At 42.9% G+C, this 27,381-nt stretch overlaps 1 protein-coding gene across 1 annotated transcript; it reads left to right on the forward strand.

The window, feature by feature from the left end:
• The first annotated feature begins 344 nt into the window (after positions 1-344).
• PARP1 (poly(ADP-ribose) polymerase 1) lies at positions 345-27,381 on the forward strand. The gene is made up of 23 exons (XM_065735449.1): positions 345-507; positions 1,223-1,385; positions 2,032-2,150; positions 3,194-3,408; positions 8,270-8,366; positions 9,694-9,810; positions 10,301-10,477; positions 10,919-11,054; positions 12,585-12,725; positions 13,042-13,284; positions 14,087-14,155; positions 14,928-15,060; positions 16,230-16,425; positions 17,617-17,745; positions 20,030-20,113; positions 20,795-20,917; positions 21,296-21,424; positions 22,099-22,197; positions 22,679-22,831; positions 23,133-23,260; positions 23,630-23,691; positions 24,726-24,840; positions 26,403-27,381. Exons 1-23 carry the CDS (start codon positions 388-390, stop codon positions 26,482-26,484), a joined length of 3,030 nt encoding a protein of 1,009 aa, XP_065591521.1. The 5' UTR covers positions 345-387; the 3' UTR covers positions 26,485-27,381.

Here is a 27,381-nt window from a genome sequence, read left to right on the forward strand (position 1 = left end):
GAGCATCCACTGGTTTGCGACAAACCATAGCATCTGCAGCGCTGTTTGGATTACTGAGCGCCTTGCGTGAGGCCAGTGCGCAAGGGATGCAGAACCGACACCCCCTGCTGCTGCTAGAGGGGATCGCCTATTGGGGGGGAGGAAGGAAAGCCCCGCCCCCAGCTCCGCCACGTGACCGCCGCTCCCCTCCCCTCCATTGATACTCCGCGCCGCACCGGAAGGTTCGGGGCGCCGCCAGACGCAGCGAGTCGATGCCCGAGCGGTGGATGGCTGCCGGGCGCTGGGGTGGGCGGGACTCTCGGCGCTCAGCTGGCGCTGCCTGCGGCGGGCGCACGGTGCGGCTCGGCGCGGCTGGGCTCTGGGAGCGGGGTTCGGCGCTCGGCAGCGATGGCGGAGACGGGGGACAAGCCGTACCGCGCGGAGTACGCCAAGAGCGGGCGGGCGTCGTGCAAGAAGTGCGGCGAGAGTATCGCCAAGGACTCGCTGCGCCTGGCCCTCATGGTGCAGGTACGGCGCTGAGCTGCGGGGGGGCCCCGCCATCGTCGACCCGCGGATGAGGAGCGGCGGGCCCGGGGTTCGGCCTCGCAGCGCCGCGGGGCGCCCGCATCCGGCCCCGAGGGGTCGGCTGGGAGCGCGGCGTCGGCCCCGCGCACTGCGCCCGATGGAGCGGAGCGGCGCCGCACGTGGCTCTGCTTCCTCCGCCTTTTGTCTGCGGGACGCCGCGCTGCCGGGCCCGGGTGTGTGGCTGTGGGTACGCGCGGGTTCGCTGAGCGGTTTGCGTGGGAAGGGATGCGTAAGCCCGCCCGCCAGCTCGGGCTGCCCACGGCCACGTCCGACCCGGCCGTGAGCTCCTCTGGGGGTGGGCCGCCTCTCCGTGTGGCCTCGGGCGCATGGATCAGCTCCCTGCGGTGCGAAGGGTAGGCGTGTGCTCCCAGCCCGTGGGGAGAGCCGGGCAGGGTGTTATTAGTGCCTTGGTTGTTTGTGTGCGGTGCTTGGTGCCAAACCGCCGTACCGTTCCTTCTGCTGGGTGCCGGAGCGGTGCCAGGCTGCGATTTAGCGGCTCAGAGGATCCAGGAGTGTCTGGGCTGTGGTGCTCCCCCTGGCATTGTGGGGACTCTGTGGCCCTTACGGGGCGAGGCTGGTGGCCAGCGTTTATTCAGATACTCTTAATCTCTCCCCCTGCTCCACTCGCTTGGATCTCGGCTTCTTGTGCTTTTTCTAGTCGCCTATGTTTGATGGCAAAGTCCCTCACTGGCACCACTACAGCTGCTTTTGGAAGCGGGCACGGATTGTGTCCCACACAGACGTCGATGGGTTCCCTGAGCTCCGCTGGGAGGACCAGGAGAAAATCAAGAAGGCCATTGAAACTGGAGGCCCTGGAGGAGGTAAGCAGAGCTCTCCTGGTGTCCGTGATCTATCTTTTAAAGATGTTGTTGCAGTTACTTAATGGCTGTGTTACTGTGGCAAATGGTGTCAGAAGAACTGCTGTGGTGTCACCTCTCTCCAGGATCATAACACTTGCAGTGTGATCCAGACTGTTTTTTAAAGCAACGGTAGTGTGGAAGGGGGGTGGTTGAAAAAAGGCCAAGGCAGTTGGCAGACATACTGCCAAATATTTCTTGTTATCAAGACTATATTTTGTTTTCGTTTCTTCAGTATTAACATTTTTCTGGCATCGCTTATGGCAGCATGTGCTTATGCTCTATAGAGCTGTGAGCTGATGAACTGAGCTGGGGAGAAATGAAACACCCTGAGTACAGAGCAGACCAAACCCTCCAAGTGATGTAAACCAGGGTTGCTGTGCAGTTTCAAATTGATGTCTGCCCTATGAAATGTATTAATAATTAGAAAAAAATAAAGAAGAGGAAGCTGTCACATTGAAAGAGGACTTTCATTTTGAGAGATGTTCTGTGCTGAAGCAGAACACAGAGGTTTATTAATCCAGACTGCTAACAATCTGGGACATATGGGAAGGAACAAAAAAAGTGGGAGGGTGCCTCTTAGAGCTCTGTATTTACCTTCCCTCTACAGGAAAAGGAGGAGACCAGGAAGGAGGTGGCAAGGCTGAGAAGAGCCTAACTGACTTTGCTGCAGAGTATGCCAAGTCTAACAGGAGTACTTGTAAAGGCTGTGAGCAGAAAATAGAAAAGGTAAACAGCTTTTCTTTAGCTCTCCATCTTGCCTGTTTTCCCAGCAGTCACAGTTCAAACAGTAGCTTCTGTAACTGCATCTTGTATATCCTGCATTTGGAAGGCAGTTGCAGAGCTGCTTTTCTGTGTGTGAGGGGCAGCTGTGTCCTGGAAGACTGACATAAAGGCATCCATCAGGCACTGGAGCCTGGACTTCAGATCTGCTGATGCTTCCTTTTGCTTGGACATTACAGCAGACTGAAATGCTGTTTGCCAGCGTGTTTGGTTAGATTAAAAGTGAGGGAGCAACCGCTGACTGCATCTTTACTTGTTCAAGCACTGCAGAGGTGTCAGCTTCTTCGTCCTCCTTTTTTTTCCTGTGCAGTGGATGAATCTGACAGAAACAGCAATACACCTAATTAGTGATGCTGCCCTGTATTTCAGCTTGTCTTGTCGCTCTGCTTTTAGAGACAATTGTTAAAAGGAAACTGAGCCTTTAATAGGTGAGAATAAAGCTGCCAGTTCTGTATAGTTGGTAAAGACCACGTGATAGTGCTGATATACTTGTGTCTGCACAAACATTGGTGGCTAGGGTGTAGACAATCCCTTCTTGGAGCATGAATACTAAAACCACTTAAACGGAGTACTTCTTTGGTCATCTGAAAAGTAATTTGCAGTGGATGAGATAGTTCTAATGATTGACTGATAAGGATGTAAAGTCAGCTTTCAGAGTCCCATACATGAGGCTTGGTGATGTAATCTTTTTGTATTCTAGTTAACTAACAGTCAGGGAGTTGATGGAGTGAAGACTACAGAATTATCTTTCAAGCGTTCTTTTTTCAGCAGAAAGCTACTTAATAGGCTTTTTTTTAACCAAGGACAAGGTATTAGTGAAAGCAGTGGAACTGTAAGGAAAGGGTTTGGACAATAGTTGCAGGCTTTGGTGGAGGAACCATTGGCATTCAGCAGGTGTGCAGGGAGCACATGTTGGTAATGAGCTTACTAACATCCTGCCCCTCCCAGAATAGCCTAACAATTCCTGTTGTCTGTTTAACCTGCCCCAGGGCCAGATTCGGATTTCTAAGAAGATGGTGCATCCTGAAAAACCACAGCTGGGGATGATTGATAACTGGTACCACCCAGACTGCTTTGTGAGCCGCCGGGCAGAGCTGGGCTTCCTCCCAGCATATGGGGCCACCCAGCTCCTGGGCTTCAGCATCTTGAAAGCTGAAGATAAAGAAACTCTGAAGAAGCAACTACCGGCTACCAAGACTGAGGGGTATGTGTGGAATGCAACAGATTGTGATTTCAAGGAACAGTCACTTGCCTTCATGTACATTTGTGATGCGTGTGTTGTGGCATTGTTATCTCAGTACTAAAAGAATAGGAGGATGTGGTCCTCTTGTAGCATTAGGGCAGGTGACAGTGGGCTGGTTCCCCATCCCTGGGAGGCTGCAGTCTGCTTATCCATATGACTGCATTGGGGAAAGGCTGAGGCCAGCAGCTGTGGCTTAGAGTACTGATGTGCAGTTTTCAGCTGTAAATATTCTGTACATGATACAAAGAGATACGAGCTCTGCTCTCCTTGTGTGATGCTGTTATCAGCCTGGTTTTCTCTGACCTAACCACTTTTTACAGAATTGATTTGACCTCTTATCTACAAGCTGCTGGTCTGTGACAGGCAGAGTCTGATAACAGTGCTTATTGCCTGCATGGTGCTTACGCTTGGATGCTCTTGTTTGCTAAACGTTTTATGATACAACTGAAATCTTATTGCTTTGCATTGAAATTTTGAATAGAGGCTTTTTACAGAAGGTGAACTGATAGAGAAGGCCTTCCAGGTGGCTTTGCTAGTTTTGGTTGATCTTTTTCAGTTAATAAAGGCTTTTGTGCTTGAAGTGGCTTTGCCCAGCATCACGCTTGATAACACAAGCCAGTGTTGCATTTTTCACATGGAGGAGGAAGCATAAAATGTCAATGGGTTCTACAAACAGGGATGGTGTTGTGAGGTGTTGGGTTTCTCCATGTACTTCCTAGACTGAACTCAGCGATACTTCTCCGAGGAGTCACTGTGAAACTGCTCAGTGAAACTGACACTGGATTCTGAAAAGATGCAGTTGTGTCAAATCTGTGCAGCCTTTGTCGGTGTTGGTCCTGTGTGTGTGTGGCTGATGGACATGGTGCAGAGCTTTGGAGTATCTGTGTCTTTTTATGGTTATAGATAAGAGTGGAGCTTGCATAAATCGATCTGCATGTTAAGAGGCTGCTGTTTAACTTGCATGGTTGATTCTTGGTTGGCAAGCAGTTCCAGAAGCATTCAGCAGTAATGCAGATGCTGTGGGGAGGGTTCTGCAGTGTCATGAAGATGCTACTTCGTGGACCCTATTGGGGTCTGCACTGCTCATGTTCAGCTCTGTCCCTTGAGCTGCTGGAGACAGGACCCTTCACACTGTGCTGAGCTATCTGGGACTGCTTTTCCTTCACATAGTATGCACCTTCTTTCTGTGTGCATTGCAGAATATAGTTAGGCGTAACCAAGTTTTTATATATTTGTGGCATTTGGTGTTCCACTTCACCCTGGGGAAGTGAATGAGTTTAATAAGGTTATTAGTGACTATCTCCCATGTTTTCAGCAAAGCACTAGAGATTTGCCTTTTTTTTTTTTTTGTCTGCCCTGGCTCTGCTTTTCTGGGCCATTCTCTGGGTTGATATTCAACATATGTAGGCTTTGCAAAAGATAGGCCACAGGATAGTTTGCCAAGTCACTGTGTAAATATAAGTCTAGAATTGCAGTGGAAAAAAGCTTAGTGTGGTGATACAGGGTAATGTGAACCAGGACCTTATTCCAGAAAAATGGTAGGAAATGCCACCTGTCCTGTTTCCTGAGCACTGCACGAACAAGCCCCTTGCCTGTGGTGGTGCTGACTGGCTCTTGTGAGCCATCACCTTTTGCCATTTGGGCTGTTTGCTTGATCTGAGGGTATTATGGATGAATTGGCAAAGTGGCCATCTGTCTCAGAGCTAACTGTATGAGTGGGAGTGTAAATAAATTGAATGAGTGGAGTGGTGTAGGCGTGCTTCCTACCTGGGGATTATCTGCCAGGAAAGTACAGAGCTCTGAAGAAGCCAAGAAAACAGGTTGGGGAGAAATAGCCCAGAAGCTTGAATGAAATGCAGCTGCCTCCCATTGTTCAGCTTATGCATTCAATCAGGTAACAAGGTATTAATGACAGAAATTGTAGCTTCTTGCAGAAGCAGTATTGGAGCAGCTTCTGAAGGTGAGATTCTTAAACTGATCTTTATTTATCTCTGCTTGTGCTACATCCAGATTACATCTAGTCAGCTGTTTGCAGTTTGGATGTGACATATCTAAATTCATCTGCTGCTTCTGCATGTCTGGCCTGTGCTCTGCTGAAATGTTCTGACTGGGGCTGCTCTGTCAGCCCTCTGTGTAAGAGTGATGATATCACATAGGTGTTGCAGGTGAGTGAAATTGAGACATCAAGCAGGGCTACCTAGAACAGGATGGAAAAATCTCTTCCTTCTGAAGGACAAAAACGGGAAGGTTTCCTGCAAGAGTCCTAGCTTCTTCCATTGTTCATTGCTGGATGAGACACGCAGACCCTCCCTTGCATGGAACTGCTGCTCAGTACAGTAGCAAAGTCTCATTCTGGAGGTGTTGTGAGGCAGCATCTGATTAGCTTCAGATAATCTGAAGCAGAGGGTAAGTACTCATGTCAGCAACAATCTGCAAGTGCTTTACAGAGTGAGGAAGGGGATTCCAGTTCATCCCTGTATCAGGTATTGCTTTGTCCAGGGTTACTGTGACTGTCCTTACGTCTTTGTTTTCACTCTTATGAGAACATGAAAAATGGAGTAGATGGTAAGGAAGCACCAATTGGGAGTGGGCCAGTTCACCTTCCTCATTATCCTCTTTAAAGCCGGAGCAGATCTTGTAGTTCTGTGTCTACCAGGGAGGTGAGAAGTGTTTTGTGTTGTCTGATTAGTGCCAGTCTTCTCAGCAAGCTGTTGGACTGTACCTGCTGAGCATGTAGACTTTCCCTTCCCCAGCAGGAGGAAGGCTGTACTCAGCAGCACCCAGCCACTGTTAGCAGCACAGTGTGTGGTCCTCATGATGGCAGGTAGAAGGAGCATGTCAACGACTGTCTGCTTTGTCAGTTGTTCTAAAATTTGTCATTTTTTGGACAAATAGGAGATGAATTCATTTTTGTCCATCCCTTCTTGAAGCTGTATAAAATAACAATTAGTGTTTGCTTTAAGTATTGAGTGTAGCCAGAAACAGGAGGGAAGGTGAGAAACTTCCAGCTGTATACCTCTTTGCAAACTGTATGATCCCTCTCGCTCTGCAGTTTGGCTGGAGCAGGTATGGCAGCTGTTATGTACAGGCAAAGCAACCCTCTGTTCCCCTGACTCTGAGAAAGTGCCAGAAGTACAAATCCCTGCTGGGACTTGGATACTTTCCCTTGGTCCAGGGGCCTCTCAGCAGGGTGATTGCTTTCCAGTGGTTTGGCTTTCCTCCTTTCAGAGGCAAGTTGCTGCACAGCCATCAGCTTTGGCTTGCTGGAGACAGCCTGGCTCTCAGCCTGCTGAGTAGAGACACTGCAGATGCACAGTGTTTGGGCACCCATCCTAAATACTTGAAGCCCTCTGGTTTGGGAAGGTGCGACAGCGTGTGCATTGTGCTCGTGCTGGTGTGTTTTTTCCCTGATTATTCCATGTGCCTGTGACTTGGTTAAACTTCCAGGAGCTGTGATTTGCATGGTGAACACTTTGTGTTTGGTGCTGCAGCGATCAGTGGATGTTCTGGGCTTGTTCTTTTTGGGGCCTGCAGCCAAAGGGAGAAGAGTGCTCTTGTGCAGCCTGGGGACCTCTGAAAGCATGGCTGTGCTTGTCTTGCATCCGGTCTTGCCTTGCTGTTTGCTGATGACACCAAGTTGGGTTGTGTAGCGGACACAAGAGAAAGAAGAGAAACTATTCAGGGTGACCTGGGCACACTGAAAAGGTGGGCATGTGAGAATCTAATGAGATACAACCGGGTCAAGTGTAGGGTATTTCACTTGGGTCAAGGCAGTCCCAGATACGAGTGCAGCCCTGTAGAGAAGGACTTGGGGGTCCTGATGGAAAAGCTGAACATGAGCCAGCAGCGTGTGCTTGTAGCCTACGAGGCCAACAGTATCCTGGGCTGCATCAATAGGAGGGTGGCATGGGGAGGGAGGGGATTGTTCCCCTCTGTTCTGCACTTATGAGGCTGTCTGTGAAGTACTGTGTCCAGGTGTGGGGCCTTCAGTACTGGAAGAATGCAGTAGGTCCAGAGTAGGACAGAGATGCTCAGAGGACTGGAGCACCTCTCCTATGAAGAAAGGCTGAGGGAGCTGGGATTATTCAGCCTGGAGGAGAGAAGGACCTGGGGAGACCTCACTGCAGCCTTCCAGTACTTGAGGGAAGTTTATAAGCAGGAGAGAGACCGATTTTTTTACACTGTCTGATAATGATAGGACAAGGGTGAGGTGGCTTTAAACTAAAAAAGGGGAGATTTAAGTTGGATGTTAGTGGGGAATTCTTTAAGGGCACTGAGGCACTTAATCAGGTTGACCAGAGAAGGTGTGGATGCCCCATCCCTGGAGGTGCTCAAGGCCAGGTTGGATGCCCATGGCAGCCCTGCCCACGGCAGGGGATTGGAACTGGATGACCTTTAGGTCCCTTCCAACTCAGGGCATTCTGTGATGATTCTATGATAGTCGTAGCCTTCATAATTACCCTTCTTCAGATGTGGAGAGATACACATATGCCTATGGGCCTTTGGAGTAACTATTACAGAATATGTGGCTGAATATGTCTGCAGTTCCCAATGTTGTAGCATTTTATGCACTGTTCTGCCAGATCATAATTATCCTGTGGAAAACCTCAAAGTGTGCCTGATCTAATTGAGGCAGCTGTCATTGCAGAGCCAAGTACATGTCAGTGATGTAGCACTGAAGAATTTTGAAAAGTGGTCTTGCCACTTATTCAAGTCTCTGCAGATATCAGCAGTCAGTAATCTGAGCTGCTTTAACATCTGGACAGGCATTTAAATAACTTATTTTCATGTGTGTGTATGCTCTTTATTTTTTCTCTATTAGAAAGAGAAAAGGAGAAGAGGTAGATGGAAATGTGGTTGTGAAAAAGAAATCAAGAAAAGAGAAAGAAAAAGAATCAAAGCAGGAAAAACAGCTGAAGGTGAGTTTTAGTTGGCTAGATCTTAAAACTGTCTCGTTAGAAGGATGCAGTGTCAGACACTAACTGAAGAGCTGTGGTGCCTGGAGATAAGCTTACCTGGTGCCTAGACAAAGCAGTACAGCTGGTCCTCATGTCTTGGCACAGGAGGTGGCCTGATGCAAAGCCATTGCTGAAGGTGATTCTCCCTGCTGTTGTCTCCTGATGTGCAGGAAGGAACTGCTCTAGGACTTAGGCTTATTGGCTTTAAATGGATTAGGCTGTCTTCCCTCTCAGAGAAGCTGGTTTCATGATCCTTCCTGTTTCATCTGACTGTGGTGGTTGGAGCTCTGATACCAAGCACTTTCAGAAGAGCTTGGCAGCCAGTAAATACCTTGCTGTAAAAATTAACCAATGGTGAAGTGTAGAATTAGGTTACTGAGAAGTCATATCTCACCCTATGAGAAGCTGGGTTCAGTATTTGAGTACAAAGTGTGATAGATCACAGCTTTCTACCTTTTATTTTTGGAATATTGTGGGAAGAATTCCTAATGGAGCAGCAAGAATTTTATATTCGTTAAAAGTTGGGCATATGTACTTTCCAAGGGAAAAAAACGACAAGCAGATTTGCTAAAGCTAACACTTAATGGAGCTGTAAAGAAAATGATGTCATCTGTGTTTTTTAGGATGTTTCTTTTCTGTCTAACCCTTCTACCTTTTCTAGAAAGGCCTAAAGGATTGCACAGGCTTATGTGTACTATTTCAGGTTTTTGATCTAGTAGAAACACTTCTTACACTCAATGCCTTAAAATAAAGTCAGTGTGTACCAGCATTTGTGATTTTCATTTTAATACAAGGCTCTAATGCAGTGACATCCCCACTGTTGGCAGTGTGAACTGGGTAGGTGATGTTTGCAGAGGCTGTTGAGAACTCAATAAGAGTAGAAATATGGTAGAAACATAGGTTCCACTCCACCTAAAAGCTAACTGTTTTAACAACTTGTATCTTTGTGTATGGGGTAGTGCTGTGAAAGTTACTTTGCAGTCTTTCTGCACACATAGATAATGGAGAAGTGTTGGTTTATACAAAATCCCATAGAGCCAACCTTTCATCTGTAATTTTCTTGTGAGAGTGTTTTAGAAAGCTGTCATGTGCATATATATTCATATATATATTCATACTGAAATCCAAAGCGTGTGGCTTTAAAGACCTGATCTAGTTGTTTGGATAAAAAGTGTGGTTCTCCCTTTGGTGAAGCTGCTGGCTCTTGGTGCTCTTCATCATGCTGCAGTTTCAGGGGTGTTCATAGTGACTGCCCACAAGGAGCTAACCTGATGGGTCTTGTCCACAGGAGCAGACAGAGCTGATCTGGGGCATCAAGGATGAGCTGAGAAAGGTCTGCTCCACCAATGACCTGAAAGAGCTGCTGATTGCCAACAAGCAGGAGGTGCCTTCAGGGGAGAATGCAGTAAGTTGGTCTGTAGTCACTTTGCATGTATGCTTGGTTTGCAGTGCCCCCAGCTGACTGGTATTTTTGTCACTGGCTCTACAAAAGCAGATTGGCTGTAATGCTTCACATTGCCATCTTCTAACTGTTGCATTACACTAAAGGAAGCAGAAACTGCATTGTTTTCTGGTTACTTTGTGGCGTGCTTTCTAGGAAAGTGAAGTTTCAGACTGTGTAACTTGCAAAAGGTTTCTCTCAGAACTACATGTCACGTGAAGTGTTTGTGTTTATTAGGGCTGTAGGGAGTGTGGGATGAGATGTGGGAAGTGTCTAGACTCAAAATGGCCAAGAAAATCTCTAGGCAGGAAAACTGGGGCATGTCTGAGCCCACATTCCCACCTACATACTTGTGTTCAAATGCAGTAGCTTGTCTCTGACACAGCTGTCTGGTCAGGCTGTGTGGGAGGTATGCTCTCCTGAATGCCCAGTTTTGTATTGTTTGTTGTTTTAGATTTTGGACAGAGTGGCAGATGGGATGGCATTTGGAGCTCTGCTTCCCTGTGAGGAATGTAAGGGGCAATTTGTGTTCAAGAGCGATGCATACTACTGTTCAGGGGACATTACTGCCTGGACTAAGTGTGTGGCTAAAACACAGGCTCCCAACAGGAAGGACTGGGTAATCCCAAAGGTGGGTGTTAACTGTAAACGTGATGATCTGAAGTGTGCTTCTTAATTTATGCTTCCTTTTGTAAGGAGTTTGGATGAGCAGCAGTCAGTGTTGGATGCTGGAGTACAAAGTGTGCTGCAGTGCTCAGCAGCTGTGACGGTGGGGAATCCTTTGTCACAGCTGCATCCCTCTGGGTGCAGTTAATGTAGGACAAAGTCATCCTTTTTCCCAGTAACACTAAATTAAAAGAGAGATTGCTGATTTGTTTTGAAACCATTCATTTACTCTCCTCTAGCTTTGGTTTCTGAATCAGTGAAATGCATATTTGCCTATCTTAATATGACTGTCTTGGAAAACCTTTGAGGCCTGTGGTAAATGACACAATCTGGCCAGTGCTTAACTTGGCTTTTAAATTTGATAATAGTATTTGTTGTTTTAAAGCTGTATGCTTCTATCCCACAGGAGTTTCGTGAAATTCCTTATCTCAAAAAGTTTAAGTGTAAGAAGCAGGACAGGGTATTCCCTCCTGAGGCTGCAACTGTGAACTCTGTGCCTCCTCCATCTGCTCCTTTGACAGAGACTGTCTCTGCACCCCAAGGTCAGTGGAATTCTGGGTGGTGTGTGATACCACTCCCATTCAAGCAGGCCCCTTGAACAGGCCTGCTGTTTGCTGTTCTCTTCCCCCTGAGCAGTCTGAGCTTTCCTGGTAAGAAGAATTGCACACTGTCATGAGCTTCACCATTCTAGCAAAGGAAGATCCTTTTCTGGATCAGTGGGAACACGTGCTTGGGATCTTGGGGTTTTTTTTGTGTGTGTGTGTTTTTTCTGACAAATCATTTTGTGTACATGGTGTGTTTCCAGTGAATCAGAAACTTAAAGGCCTGTGTCCTAAGTGAAACATGCTGTGAAATACTTTCTGATTTGTTTTCTTGGGGAGCATCCAGATCTTCAGTAGTGTCAGCTTCCATATTCTACATCCAGGGTCAGGTTTTTAAGGTCAAGAAGTTGTTTGAAATTTTGTTTGGGTACTTAGTCTCAACAACTGCTGACTCTCATTGTGCAAAAACAGATGTGCTGTCTCCAGCCTGCAAATTGGCAAATGGCTCTACTTCAGTAATTCCACATAGGCCACTGGAACGAGTTGCATCTTTTACTGATGTGGCTTGTTCCACTAAGAACTGTGACTTCTTATTTGGTTTATTTAGCCCCAGCTGTAGTTTGGGGAGCAAGGACGCGTTGTTACTTGGTGAAAAGAGTGAGAATAATTCTGTATAGCTAATATTAGTAAGATCACATTATTTTAGCAATGAAGGCACTGTAATTTAGTCTCTGTTCAGACTGGCAACGTGATTCCCCTTTCAGTGTGCCCTGAAAGTAAATACGAACTACTGACTAAAATTAAGCCCAAGTTACTTTGTTAGCAGCCTAATTCATTTGTGTCAGGGATGGTGGATGGGGAGGACAAACCCTTCAGTTGGTGAACCAGAATTAATAGCATTCATCATTAGAAATGCAGATAAGCTTTCAGACATTTACTGTGCCCTGGATCCACCTGCATTGCAAGGCTCATTACATCAGTGTTGACACTATGAAGTAATGGAGTCTCAAATTGTTACCTGTTTGCTTGTTACAGGGTTTGTATTATTAAGCCAGCTTCCAACTTTGAACTGTCTGTAAAATCAAGACACAAATGTATTGTAAGGTGTGAGAATGCTCGTTTGAGAGACATACTTTCTCCTGCTCTTCCAAAACAGATTTCTTTTTGAAGAGGTAGGACCTTTCATGCTGTCCAGACATCAGATGAAGAGGGAAGCTGAGCAGAATCCATAATGGACAGTTCTGAAACAGATTTGAAAAAACCCACAACTAAATGCAGGCAAATAATGTGCTCACAAACAGATCTTTTCCAGCCTTCTACTCATTCTGTTTGTTGTGTGTGCTGGGTTTTGTCATCTCCCTTAGAGAATGGGAGCTTTCTCCCACTCATTAGTCAGACCTGCTTGGACTCATCTCCCTGCAGGCTGGGCTGATTGTTCTGAGTGTGTGGGATGCTGTCTCTTTGTGCTTGTTATTTGTGTGGGGACTTTGTGGTTGTCACTAACATGCTGGGTTGTTTCTGAACCCCCAGACAAACCACTGACCAGCATGAAGATCCTGACTCTCGGAAAGCTGTCCAAGAACAAGGAGGAAGTGAAGAGTGTTGTGGAGGAGTTGGGAGGAAAGATGACAACAACAGCTAACAAGGCCACCCTGTGCATCAGCACACAGAGTGAGCAGCCTTGGGGTGGTTGCTGGTAGCACTGGATGCATGTACTTGATCAGAGCTCTTTGTGGGTCAGTGTTTGGATTAGGGAGAGCGTTTGCACACGTAAGTAATCATGTGGGTTGTGCCATAAAGGCTGGACCAGTAAGGTAAAACGTGAGTGTTCCTGCTCTAGTCCAGTCTGCAGCTTTGTATGTGGTGGTAGTGCATCTCCTCAAAGCTTCACAGAGTCCTGTATTGTCAGAAGTAGAGACTAAAGTCTTGAAACCTCACTGATTGCTGGTTTTTTGTTGCTTTTGTTTGTTTGTTTTCCTGCCTGCAGAGGAAGTGGAGAAAATGAGCAAGAAGATGGAAGAAGTGAAGGATGCCAAAGTTCGCGTGGTCTCAGAGGAGTTTCTTAAGGATGTGAAATCTTCCAGCAAGAGCTTTCAGGAGCTTCTCTCTCTACATGCAATTTCACCTTGGGGTGCAGAAGTGAAAATGGAGCACCAGGAGGTGGTGGTGGATGGGAAGAGCAGCAAACCCCCAAATATGAAGAGTGCTGGGAAGGTCAAGGAAGAACAAGGTGAAGAACCAAGTGATTGTTTCTCCAAGTTTAATGTTCTATGTGCACAAAGAAAATCTGGATATAGTCTAGCCTCATCCTCTCCTAGGTTTCTGACTTTTCGTTTTTTTTTCCCCCTCATAGTAAATTTTAAATAATTGAGCTTTAGATAAGACCAGGTTTAAGTGAGTACGAAACTGTCTCCTGGCAGCTTCTGTCTCAGCGGCACTCTTACAATCATAGAAATCATTAAGGTTGGAAAAGACCATGCTATCATATAGTCCAACTGTCAACCTATTACCACCACATAGTAGTCTTCACAACTGCCACAGCAAGCTTGCATTATTCATGCTGGAAAGTGAACAAAACCATTAGATATGCTTATCTTCTTTTCAGTATCCCCACAAGCTTTTAGCTTCTGTCATTCAGTTTTGTGTTATTCCTAAACTAACTCACAGCAGCAGGATCTCCAAGGGTACTGAATGTCCCATATGCCTTGTGAAGTTTTAAAATCCCACTTAAATACAACCCCAAATGTGATTTCTATCTATTGTGTAGATGTGAAAATGATACTGGGGTCAGGAGGAAGGAAGATACATGTTATCCGGGGAGATCTTGGTTTTTGTTTCCTGGTGGGGGAAGAAGGCTGTAAATTAGCTGCTAAAAGAAGGTAAAAAGCCATTGAAGTGTTGGTGGTATTATACTGGGAATCTGATTTGAAACCTCGTTAGGGTAATAATTACGCAAATTGAGAATTTATATCTTGATTCAAGTCAAAGTGTACTGCCTACGTAGGAAAAAAATTAACTTCTTATCCCTGCAGGTCCTAGCAAGTCTGAAAAGAAAATGAAGCTAACAGTTAAAGGTGGAGCAGCAGTAGATCCTGATTCTGGTGAGTGGGAACAAAAACACCAAAGTCTGCAGATGCATGACTGTTTGCAGCATTATTTTTATTCCTTCTATGGAAGGAAAAGGGATTTGCAGTCAATAGTGTAAAAGTTAAGGACTCTGTAGAAGGAAGTGGAGTTCTTAAGGTACCTTCTCTTGCTGTCAGAGGAAGGCTATAGATTGATACTTAAAGTTTGGATGTTCTAGTATATTCTAGTGTACCTTTCAGGAGAACCATTTAAATTAAGGTATACGCATGGTTCAGCTTCAGAAATATGTCAGAGGAATTGATAAAAGCTCATGCAGCAGCGGCCATGGGTCTGGCATAAGCATTTGCCTCAGGACTCTTTGAGCTGGGGCAACTGATGCTACACTCCAAACTGATAGTGTACAGATGCCATCCTTAGAAATCGTACTGCAGCCAAGGCCAGCCTTCATTTTTTTTCAGTCCTTTTTTTTAATGTGAAACCTCCTAAGTTGTATCTCTCTTGAAAATTCTTCTAGCCAGTCATGCAGTGTTTAGTGCTAGACTCTAGGTTCTCCTTTCTCAAACGTACAGTTTTTTTCAAGTTAGGGTTGAGGTTCATTACAGTGTATCTAAAAGCATGTACCTGCAGTGTGTTGAAAAGAAGCTTCAGGTAGTTTTTAATGAGTATGTTACTGCTGTTCTTTCTGATATTTTGTAAATTTTCACATAATTTTGAAACACCTGGGTGAATGTAGGAAAGAAACCTAAATAGTAACCTCTGTGTTCTAATATTATTCCTTCTCCATAGGTTTGGAGGATTCTGCTCATGTCTTTGAAAAAGGTGGAAAGATTTTCAGTGCCACTCTTGGCCTAGTAGATATTGTGAAAGGAACAAATTCCTATTATAAACTGCAGCTGCTGGAGGATGATAGAGAGAGCAGGTGTGTTCAGTTTTCCCTGGAAATGTTTTTGTTATAAGTACTGGATTTTTGGTTTCTACAAAAGCAAGAAATGGGTGAGATGTTGTAAGGACTTAAGGATAGGTATGTCTGTTTAAATAAAATTTTTTAAGGTGAGGGGGAGCTGTTGAATTCTATCTGGTAGCATTCATTTATACATCCTGAAATGAGTGAGGCACATACAATAGATATCTTAGGACTGGGTTAATTCTATTATATGAGGGCTGCAGTGCTCTGTGACTGACAGCAGCCCAGGAAAATATAGAAGGAGAAGGTTTCCCTCTTTTAACATCCACGATCCCTATCATGAAGTCTGTGATGTTGGGAATCTTCCTCATATTCTCCAACTTTCCTTTGTCTTCTAATTGTAGAGCTGTGATCTTGGGAAACAATATCAGATTCTGTCTCTACACAGTGCTACCATAGTTTAGTTCTGACCTGGAGGGGTACTGAGGCTTAGCAAGTTGCAGTGAAGGGGTCAGGTAGTGATTGTGTATTTAGCTTTTCAGGGTCATAAATTGTGGTAGATCTGTCCAGTGGTTACATTTCTGACAGCAGATACAGAAATTGAAAGGTTTGTTTCTGGCTCCTGTGTTTGTACTATACAAATTTGGATCCAGTATGTGGAGAGCTCTCAGCACCTGTGCTATAAATAGCCTGACAAATTGGAAAAATTGAATTGATGGCTGAAGCTTACCCAGGTTAGTGTTAGTAAAACAAACAAATACTACAGTTATTTCTGTTGTCCCAAAGAATCTGAACTCTGTGACTTCGAATCACAGGCTTAAGCATGCATGTTTTGTTTTGTTTTGGTTTTTTTCCCCTAAATACATGGACCTAAAGGTCTGAAAATGTGTACTTGTGAAATATTGACTCAAGTGGTAATAGCCTCTTATTTTTTTTCCTTCCTCTTCCCTTGCTGTGCTTGAGTTTATATTCAGAGTAGTATATCTAGTGAGTTTACAACAGGTGTTCTTTATGCCTGCAGTTGGACATAGGCACTGTGGTGGCTCTTCTGTTGCTCTCCTGCAGAATGTCTTTCTGTAAATTAACGGCATGCAAATGGCTGATTCACAGTTGCAGAATCAGTTTCATTTGGACTATCTTGAGCCAGAGCCTTTACATCTGCTCTTTTCTTTTCACTTCTCTAGGTACTGGGTGTTCAGATCCTGGGGTCGTGTGGGCACTGTCATTGGGAGTAACAAGCTGGAGCAGATGCCATCAAAAGAAGATGCTGTTGAACATTTCCTTAATTTATATGAAGAGAAAACTGGCAATTCTTGGCATTCAAAGAACTTCACTAAATATCCCAAAAAATTCTACCCACTGGAAATAGATTATGGACAGGTAACTGTCAAATTTTCCTGTGTCAGATGGAGCATTGCTCAGCTGCTTTCCTGTAACTCTTCTCTACTCATCAGCACTTTAACAGACTTGAGGGATGAAGTGTGGGGTTTTACTGCACAAGTTATTAATGTAAGCATAGCAGGGAGACTCCTGGGAGGACAATTACTGTTTACTCTGTGTAATCTCACAGAAATTAATTTGAGATGAAGTAAGCAGTCATTTCACAAACTCCCTGCTTTGTTTTATATAAAATAGACACATCTCATTTGTGTTCTGCATTCAGAAACTTCCCAAATGGTGAAACAAACCTCATGCAGCACAATGCTTAGTGTACATGTTGAGCAGGCTGAGAAGGAGAAGATTTGCTAGTAGTAGGATTTGGCTATTTAGACAGCTATGCAAAATAGGAATTCTCCCCCTTCTGCCCAGTGGGAATGTTATGTATATGAAGATATACCCATAACTTGTTTTTTTTCAGACGAAATAGCTGAGTGCTGTTAATAGGTATAGAGATGTCAGAGAAGATGTTTGCAAGCCATTGCATTTTTTTTTTTTGTAGCTGCATTACTGGATGTCATCTTTCAGTGCAAAGCAGTCAGTGATTACCTTTCTTTCTGGAAATTTGAATATTGCAGCAGGAAACTGTTATACTGCAGTGTGCAACAATGCTGAAGCATTTAGCAGATGCTTTATGGATAAAACACTGTGCCCAGGAAAATTCCTAGGTTATCCTGAATGATGATTCCTCATCATCTAACTGATGATGCCTGTACTTATTGATGGCCATTTTTATTATAAAAACAATCTAATTATCGTATCTCTACTTTGTTATAAAACAGTGAAAGAAGAGTTCTTTTTTCTTTTCATGCCATGGCCTCAGCAGCAGAAGGGTTGCAGAACAAGTTAACACTGCTGCTTGAGGTAAAGCAGAGATGCACACAGTTCAATTCCCTTAATTCTGCCTTTATTTTAAAATGCTGCCTCTTGAAACATATCTGCCCAATTACTGAATAGGTGGATTTTTGAAGCCACTTCACTCCAGGAAGTCAGACCAACATCCAACACTTCCTATGAACTTAAGGCTAGTAAAATTATGCGTACATTAAATTGGTTTTGAATTGTTACCATGGCAGCCAGTCTGTCACCTTTTGTGACAGTTTTACTAATTGTGGTACTACATTTTCTTCTCAGGATGAGGAAGCTGTCAGGAAGCTGACAGTGGGTGCTGGGACTAAATCAAAGCTTGCTAAGCCGATCCAGGACCTTATTAAGATGATATTTGACGTGGAGAGCATGAAGAAAGCCATGGTGGAGTTTGAGGTGACTACACACATTCATGTATCTCAGCTGTAACTTCCCTTTCTCTATATATCATGCTTGTGCAGCCTGAAGTAAGTTCTTTGCAATCCAAGGTGTATCATGCATTGCAGAAGTCACTGCTAGTTTTAGATCAGCCTTAAATAAGGGCAAGAATGTGACCAGGGTTTGACAAGTAGTGTATGTAGTAATTTAGGTATGATGCACGTGAATGCGTTCTTTGTTCTGCAGTAGGGAATGTCTGTATCAGATCTTCTGAACTGGGCCAAACTAGGTTTTTTTTGTTGTTGTTTTATGTCTCATTTGTTCTAACATACCTTCTTTTCATCCATTCTTTCCTCCATACTTTTAGAGAACAGTCTGGTAGTATCTCTCCTTGCATAGAAGTTGTTGCTCGGGGGTTGGTTGTTTTAATAGAAGTCAGACTGCTTTGATTCTAAATGGCAGAAGAAAACTGACATCTGTTAACTTAGTTATTTTGTTCTAAGCCTTCATATTTAAGCAGCTTATCTGAATGTTTTCAGATGTATTGCCCAACATTCTGTAGCATTGTAGGTTAGTTATGTTCTTGTGTATATTCAGTGTCTCTTTTGGTGGGTTTTCTAAAACAGTAATGGTAGTTTGTAGCTGAAACTGGCAAGAGGGTCTAGATTGTCTATCAGTGGATGTCATCTGGCTTTGTAGAGCTCTGAAACTTCGTTAATTCATACAGCTGCACATCTGTAGGAGACATGAGAATCACGGTACTCACTTTCTACTAGACTTATCTTGTGCTGCTGCTGAAGAGCTGTTTTTCTTTAGAGGAGTTAATTTTTCTCCTACTCTCGTGTTTCTCTAATGGCTATGTGAAGCCTTTAACAAGCCTAGTGTTGAGCTTTTCATTCTGTCCAGGCACTCTCACTCTGCCCAAACTGTGAGTTCTCATGCATTTTTCTTCCTGCTCCTAATTCAGTTTTTGAGTTTCCCCTCACTGAGCATACAGAGTGTTATTACATTTATCTACATTATTGCCTTGCATGAGGCTGATGGTTACAGGGCAGGCTGTTCCAGTGTTGTGCCCTCTCTTGCATGGGTAAATATCTCCCTTGCTCCTTATAGCAATCTTGATACATGCAGCTCTCACACAGCTAGTTCTTCACGTTGCCCTCAGTGTTCCTGGCAGTATTAATCTTCATATTTGTCCCCAGGACATGATCAGATTTGAAATCTGTCTTCTCTTTTTGTATACATCGTGGCTTTTCTTAATAACTGAATGTATGTGTACATCACTGCAGCAAAAGGTAAGAGCTCTCCTGAGCCCAATACAAGGTGGAAATCTCCATTAAAAAATAATTTCAGGGCTTTTGAACCAGTCTCTGCAGCTCTGAACCACCTTCTGAGTTCAGCTCACAGAAAAAACTTGGTTCTTCACTCTACAGTGAATGAATAATGTAGAGCTTGTTCAGATAGTTTATCACATACGTGGTTTCATAGAATCTTTCAACCTTGAGCTGAATCATAAACTCACCAAGTAAAGTAAATGCTAGTTTCACCTGCAGGGTGCATGATGACTGCTGTAAGGAGTCCAGAGGGTATGTGTGTGAACTTGGTGTACTCCATCAGTGTTTTCTTTTTCTATGTGCTTTTGTATTCAGGCAGCCCATAATCAAGCAAAGACTTAATGCAAATCTGAAACTTGCTCAAGATCCATAAACATGAAAGGAACAACTAATAAAATAAATTAGTAGGTAAATGCAGGCAATCAAGACATCAATTCTGACTTGGTTGTTTTTCATTTTTTTCAGACATGGATTTGAAGTATCTGAAGTATCTTGTAATCTCTTTACATTTGACCATTGATGATTGTAGCATAAAGCTGAGGACTGGAAGAGAGTGTCTAGGTTGTACTTAGGTATACAGAACATCTTATGAGCAAGAATTCTTTCTTAGACATTGCTTCTTTGTTAGCCTGAAATGTATCCTTACCAAAATGATTCAGGAACACCTTTGACACTAGGTTAATAGTAAAATCCCAGTCAGATACTTTGGGTTCACTTTGAGTTTCTCTGCCATGCACACCTAGTCTCCTGTTCTAGCATTGCTTTGTTTATAGGACATCTTTTCTGTAGCAAACACCGTCTTCCTGATACCATTCCTTGATCCACAGAGATTAATACCAAGTCTGAAATGTTTCTGTACTTTGTGTGAACCAATGTGGAGAGATTTGTTCCCTGGAAACCAGAGAGACGATGCTGCAACAGTTTCACAGTAGTGAAATCCTGTTTTTAATTGTTTAAAACTTTATCAGATTGACCTGCAGAAGATGCCACTGGGGAAACTGAGCAAGCGACAGATCCAGAGTGCGTACTCCATCCTTAATGAGGTTCAGCAGGTGAGTGTGACAGAGGTGTTCGAGCAAGTGGGGAATTCAGTTGTTGTGGGCAGGGTGAATGGTGAAGTGTGTGTTTGTTGGAGTTTTCTTTTGTTTTTGCATAATTTAAGAGACAGTGGGGAGAGGGTTTATACTTCTATCTTGAAATAAAAGGGTGTGGGTGGTGTCTCTTTGTTCAAATGTAAATGATTACTGAGAATAGGAGCAGTTGACTCGGAAGAATCTGGCTTGATGACTACCGTATTTATACATCATGATATGGACCATTCCAAGAATCACTGCATTGTTGTGCCTGAAGGAGCTTGCAGAAGTGCATCAGCATATGCTACTGTTCTACTGTTGTTCTTTGTCATGGACACCTTGGGAAAGCATTAATTGAAAAGGAAGATTTGATTTCAGTGTTTAGAGTACCTCACTGGGGTCACACACACACCCCTTTATTTTGCCTTCTGAAAAGCATGATCTCCGTTAGATTTATTATTTTTTTTCCTGGGCAAGCCCTGGGATTTACTACATGCAAAAGAATTGCATGAAGCTGCCCCTTTTACTCCTTTGGGACTTTCAGGATTAACATTATTTCTATCGCTGTTTCTGTCTGTTTGTTCTCAAGTATCCTGTGTGCATCTGTTGCTATGGAGCTGTACTCAGTACTTTTCTTTTGCTGCTTGTTTTCTTGTATAGGCAGTTTCTGATGGTGGTTCTGAATCCCAGATCTTGGACCTCTCAAACCGTTTCTATACTCTGATCCCTCATGACTTTGGGATGAAGAAACCACCACTACTCAGTAACTTAGAGTACATTCAGGTAATTACTAAAAGTAGTATGCTCTTTGCAGGCAACAGGCCTGATACAGGCACCAAATTCATGAAGTGTGAAGAATTGTTTCAACCTCCTGCTTTTATGAGGTTAAGATTGTGGGTTATTTCAGAATATCTTTATCTTTTTGTTAATATACATGTATTTACATATGAAGACTTTATATAAGGTTTTAGAAGATACTTGGAAATAGACGTGTGTGTGTGTATATGTGTGAACATGTGTGTTATATATTTATATATTTAAAAGACTGTCTCGTTAAATGCCAGTGCCTTTGCTTCCCATACATTTTTATAATTTGGAAGTGTTCTGTAGTTATTCTGAACATCAAAGACACAAGTAAAATAACTTATTTAAATTATTCAGGCTAAAGTGCAGATGTTGGACAACTTGCTTGATATTGAGGTTGCTTACAGCCTTCTCAGAGGTGGAAATGAAGATGGAGATAAAGATCCAATTGATATCAATTACGAAAAGCTCCGAACTGATATTAAGGTAAAAGAAATGAGTGACTGACCAGGAATGTATGCTGATGTCTTGGAGGGTTAACAGATCAGTGAAGCTCAAAGTGGACAGGTGTATTGGCATGAGTTCACGAGGGCCACCAGGATGGCTATGGTATTGGACTGCATGTTGCACAAGGTGATGCTAAGAGATGTTCAGCTTTTTAATATGGAGGAAAGAAGGGTTTGGAGGTGTCTTATGTGTATAAATACCAGGTGAAGTAAGGGAATAGAGAACAACACGACAGACTTGTTTTTGTTTGGTGATATCCACTGACAGAGTGAAAGGTAATGGGAACAAATTCAAATTGTGGAGATTTGTTTTTTCTAACTGTTACTGTTGCCCAGAGAAGCTCTTATGGTTCTATCTTTGCAATTTGTGACTGCACTTAGACCATAGCAGTCTGCTACAACTAACCCTGCTTTGAACAGGGCGATTGAAAGTCATGTAGGTTTCCAGAGGTGCCTCCCTGTCTTCAGTGTCAGCAGTTCTCTGGTTGAGTGCTTTCTTTAGACTTTCTCAAATTCTCTAGTTGGGAATAAATTTCCACATAAATGATCAATACAGAGGAAGCTTAAACTGGGGAGCATAGGGTGAATGTCTTCATTTTATAACAAGTTTCCTAATTCGTATTCTAAAGAAATTTCTCATTTGCTTCTTTGCAGGTGGTTGACAAAGATTCAGAAGAAGCCAAGATTATTAAACAATATGTGAAAAATACTCATGCTGCTACTCACAACGCATATGACCTCAAAGTTGTGGAAGTAAGTGTGGGAATACTGGGGTTTCAGATTGTGCGGATTAGCTTTATCTGTCTATTTACTTGCTTATGGCTTCACTTTATTTTTGAGTACCTTATCTCATTTCCCTTGTTTAAGGCATGTTTTGGTAGACTGATTCATATTTTATTAAATAGAAAAGTCTAGGCAGAGATGAGACTAAGCTTTTTTTTTATTTCATCTTAATTTGCTGCATAAAAGAGTAGTCGTCTGAAGTTCTAGTTTCCCCATATTTTTTTCTTCAGAAAGTGGTGGTCTCATGAAAATTCAGAAGAGAGGGTAAAAGATTAATGTGGTCTTGTGTGATCAAAGCCACCTCTTTTGTGAGCGTGACGTAGTGAGCTGCAAGCACTGAAAAACATTTAAATCGATTTTCATAGCAGATAGATTTGCCAGATTGGTTGCATGAAGGTAACGGCTTATTTACTTGCTTGTTCTTTCTCTCCTATCCTGTTTTGAAATGAAGATATTCAGGATTGATCGTGAAGGAGAGAGTCAGCGTTACAAGCCATTTAAGCAGCTTCATAATCGCCAGCTGCTGTGGCATGGTTCCCGCACCACCAACTTCGCTGGTATCCTCTCTCAGGGTCTCCGGATAGCTCCCCCTGAAGCTCCTGTGGTATGTTCAACACAGATTCCCTGCCTGCCTCCATCCTTGTACCCAGAGGTGGTCATGGTCAGAGAGAATAGTCTAAATAATAGGATTTCTCTTTGGGAGGACCTGGTATTATCTCTGAGTGCAAGGACAACGTTCAGTGTCCAGGAGTGGGTTGCTGTACGGTGTCTGCAAAGCTGCAACTCATGCTCTTGCTCTCCGTAGAGCTCAGCTGAGTGGATTCAGTACTGCCATTGTATTACCATTATTGTTCTATGGATTTTTCAATCTCTTTTCCCTCTCTACTCCCCCCCCCTTGCTGCAGACTGGATACATGTTTGGGAAAGGCATCTACTTTGCAGACATGGTGTCCAAGAGTGCCAACTACTGTCACACATCTCAAGCTGATCCAATTGGGTTAATACTACTGGGAGAAGTTGCCCTTGGAAATATGTAAGTAGCTCATGAGGAGTATTTTCTAAACATGCTTTAGGGTGCTATAATAGAAGCTTATGTTAAAATTGAAAGCCTCTTCTTCAGTATGAAAGAAGAGCACTTCATATTTCTTTAAAAACAGTGTTGGCCTTTTCCATCAAATGAGAACTGTTGGGTGGTGTAAAAACATGCTGCAAGTCCAGAATCTTGTAAATGCCAGTATCAATAAAATTAGTCACTGAGATGAAGTAGAAAGGCTGTTGAGTTTCAGAAAAATAGAACTTAAATTAACTCACCACACTCTGAAGCCTGAAAAAAAGTAATTTTTCCTTCACCAAGGTATTTTAAGAAGGATGTCAAATGTTGTTGTGTGTTTGTGCTATCCAGGTATGAGCTAAAGAATGCTTCTCACATAACAAAACTGCCCAAAGGAAAACATAGTGTGAAAGGTAAGTTTTCTTTGGTTATTTGTTTTCGATGGCAATCTTGCTTTATGTCTGTCTCTCTACTCATGAAGAGACCTACAGTCTTTTCATAGCTTTGATTCCTTAAGAGTTTGTGTCAAGTGTAGCATTGTGGTTGCATCTGAATACACGTATAAAATGTTTTGAGATGAGAGTCAGTATACTTGAAAACTTAAAACTGAAGTTTGTGGGCTGTCTGAAGTTCAGGGGGAGACTTTTATTTCGTAGTACATGAAGAACAAAGTAAGGTGTGTTCTCTGCCTTCTTACTCATTTCCATCATAACAATGCAATATGTTTTAGAAGGAAGATGAGAGGGTTGATAAATCAGAGGAATAATTGTTTAGCTTTCAGAGTGCGTTGGAAGCTTGTAGTGAAGGGGAAGACTAAGGATAAAAGTTCAGATACAAAGCTGTTCTCATTACATTTCTATCAGCAAAAAGTAGCAGTATACTGTAATGAAAAGAAAAATGGAAAAAAAAGGCTTCATTCTCTAATTCAAGCATAAGAAATAGTAATCATGACTGCCTTTACAGAGATAGGAAAGATCGATAGCATTCAGTAACGAATGGCTTTTCTTGAATGCTCTATTTTGAGAAGCTTAATAAATGAGGTTTCTAAAATTTATTAAAACACGATCTAGTATTTTTCTGTGCATTCCAACTATTACAGATGTCAAGTTAGATTTGTGTTGAAGAGTTTAAAGAACAAGAGTTGGATTTATTAAAACTTCCTGAAAAAATTTCAATTTACACATGTATGTGCTAAGATATGAGAGCAGTAAGGCTACTGTGATCTGGCAAAGCTAACAGCAACTAGTGAAACTTCTCTTTTGATGTTGCAGAGTATAACCACTATAAGTACCGTGGTGCAGAGTTGAATAAACTGACATCCTTTATGTTCTCTAAGATATTTTTCCTCCCTGTCAACATATGACAATATATGGGATGTAATACGTGACTGGCTGAGTCATTGACTCTATGTGCAAGATGTGTTAACTAATGTTTTTTCCTTTTTTAGGCTTGGGCAAAACAGCACCTGATCCCACAGCCACTACAACCCTTGACGGTGTAGATGTTCCCTTAGGGAATGGGATCTCAACAGGAATTAATGATACCTGTCTCCTGTACAATGAGTATCCTTTGCTGTGATGTTAGTTGCACACTGTGAGTGTTGTTGGCTTGAGCAGGCTCTTGCTGATGGTGGTCAGGAGTTTTGCCACCGTGATTTAATTTTTAGGTCTTTTTTGGAGTACTATTTGACTTTGGTCTCCCTTTGAAAACAACTTTACAGTTGTCATGCTTAAATTGTCATCTTGTTAAAAAGGGAACAGTACATGTACCAAATAGCTGTTGCTCCAGCAAGACTCAGTAGCTGAAGGTATTGAAGTGGGCTATGGATACTGCTAAGTACTTCACACAGATATGTGCCAGGACAAGGGAAGGGGAATGCAGCCTGTAGTTTTGCATCGTTCCAACGTGGTTTCTTCCTCCAGATGCTGTGGCTGGTCAGCTTGACTGGGAGGAAACTGGGGAGCAGGATCACACAGCTTCTCTCAGGTTTCCTAGATCCTTAGCAGATATGAAGATAAACATCAGAACACCTCTCAGGGGTGTAGTCTTTAAGCCTCTTTCCAGGCAGGAAGCTATAGCTTACACGTAGCCTGTGGCCAAGAAGGCCAATGGAATTCTGAGGTGCATTAAAGAGTGTGGTCAAGGGAGGTGATTCTTCCCCTCTGTTCTGCCCTGATGAGGCTGCATCTGGAGTACTGTGTCCAGTTCTGGGCTCCTTGGGTCAAAAAAGACAGGGGTCTCATAGCATCCAGTGGAAGTCCAAAAAGATGACAAAGGGCCTGGAGCATCTCCCTTATAAGGAGAGGCTGAGAGACCTGGGTCTGTTCAGCCTGCAGAAAATAAGACTGAGGGGTGATCTGATTAATGTTTACAAATATCTATAGGAAAGTGAGAGGCAAATGGTTGAAACCAGGCTCTTTTCATTGGTGTGTTGTGATAGAACAAGGAGCAGTGGCCTAAAACTTGGCCATAGGAAGTTCTGTACAAACATATGGGAGAACGTCTTTACAATAAGGGTGACACTGCACTGGAACAGGATGCCTAGAGAGGTTGTGGAGTCATCTATGGAGCTATTAAAGACATTCAGGACCCATCTGGATGCAGACCTGTGCAACCTGTTGTAGGGAACCTGCTTTAGCCAAGGGGTTACACTTGATGATCTCGTGAGGTCCCTTCCAGTCTCTGCGATTCTGTGATGCCAGGTCTGTAAAATAATAAAAAAAAAAAAATGCAGCTCTCAGATATTTTAAGTTACTGTTTTTTAAGTAATTGTTCCACTATTTAGGTTGCAGGAAAGACATCTTGCACTGTCTGCCTGACAAAAGTAATGTTCAAGAGCTACAACTCCATATCTGTCAGTTCACTTGCCTGCCACTTTGAATTCCTGCTGGGCCATCATTTATTCTCCATGTGTCTTTTAGTTGACAGTTTCTAACTAATATAGAATAGTTTCAGATTCAAAGAAAAATCAAATTTAAAGATTCCCAGTTTGAACTGTTAGAACTGTGTAATCGCACAAGAATTTGTATGATAACTTTTAGTTAAACTTCACCTTTGAGCTTATTTTGAGTTTTGTGTGTTTTTAATATCAACAGCTATAATTGTTCCTTAACATTCTTCCTAGATATATTGTGTATGATGTTGCTCAGGTAAATCTGAAGTACCTGCTGAAACTGAAATTCAACTATAAGACATCACTCTGGTGAACAGTATTTAGAAGTCCTGGTAGTTATACTGTAGTTACACTATAGCGTTGACTTCTGACATGCTTAAGCATTGACTTCACTTATCGAGATACTGAGAGCTAAACTGCAAGAGTGGTTACTAAATCCTATTTAGTACAACAGTTAGTGGAAGTTTTTATATAATTGTGGCAACACAAGGACCTGAATTCTGTTGAGAATGCTTAGTTGGTTTTCTTTTACACCACTTCTATTTGTGGGGGTTATCAAATGTTTCTTTTAATTGGCCTGACAAAATGAATGACAACAACAGCAAACAAAACTGTTTTCTAACTAGAGGTGGGCAACAGCAGAGAAGGAACTCAAGGATGTTTGTAATGTTTGCTCTGTTAGGGTTTCCACTTGTCTAAGATTCCCTTTTTCAGTTTCCATTTTGAATAAATGATAAATGTGCATTTATTTTGAGGTTAAAAAGAAAATAAAAGATAATTTCATACTAACAGCTTTATGTTTCAAAATTTCCAAATTGTTCTGCTGACATTTTCTTGAAGATATCTCTCTCTGAAGGTCAAATGCCAAACATTAAAATCTGCAGCAGTCTTACCTCAGGAAGTTATGGTGAAATGAAAATTTGGACTTTCCACTGAGATTTTGTCTGTTAACAGCTGATGTGGTAAACATGAAAAATGAACTTGTAGCTGTTTGGATTTAATGTTGGCCCCAATAAACCTCCTTTAAAAATATGCTTTCAACATGATGTAACTTGGTTGTTGTAGACTCAAGCCTTATGATCTCCAAGTTGAATTTGAGTGTAATGGGGTAAGCTTCACATGTTGTGACCTGGAGTAAGGTATATTGCCACTCTGTGGGTACACTTGAATTTCCTCTCTTGAACTGTCAGTAGACACTATAGTAATTTCA

This window comes from Cyrtonyx montezumae, unplaced genomic scaffold (assembly GCF_038088225.1).
Source record: "Cyrtonyx montezumae isolate F1298 unplaced genomic scaffold, pur_monq_1.0 scaffold_0, whole genome shotgun sequence".
NCBI classification, from domain to species: domain Eukaryota; kingdom Metazoa; phylum Chordata; class Aves; order Galliformes; family Odontophoridae; genus Cyrtonyx; species Cyrtonyx montezumae.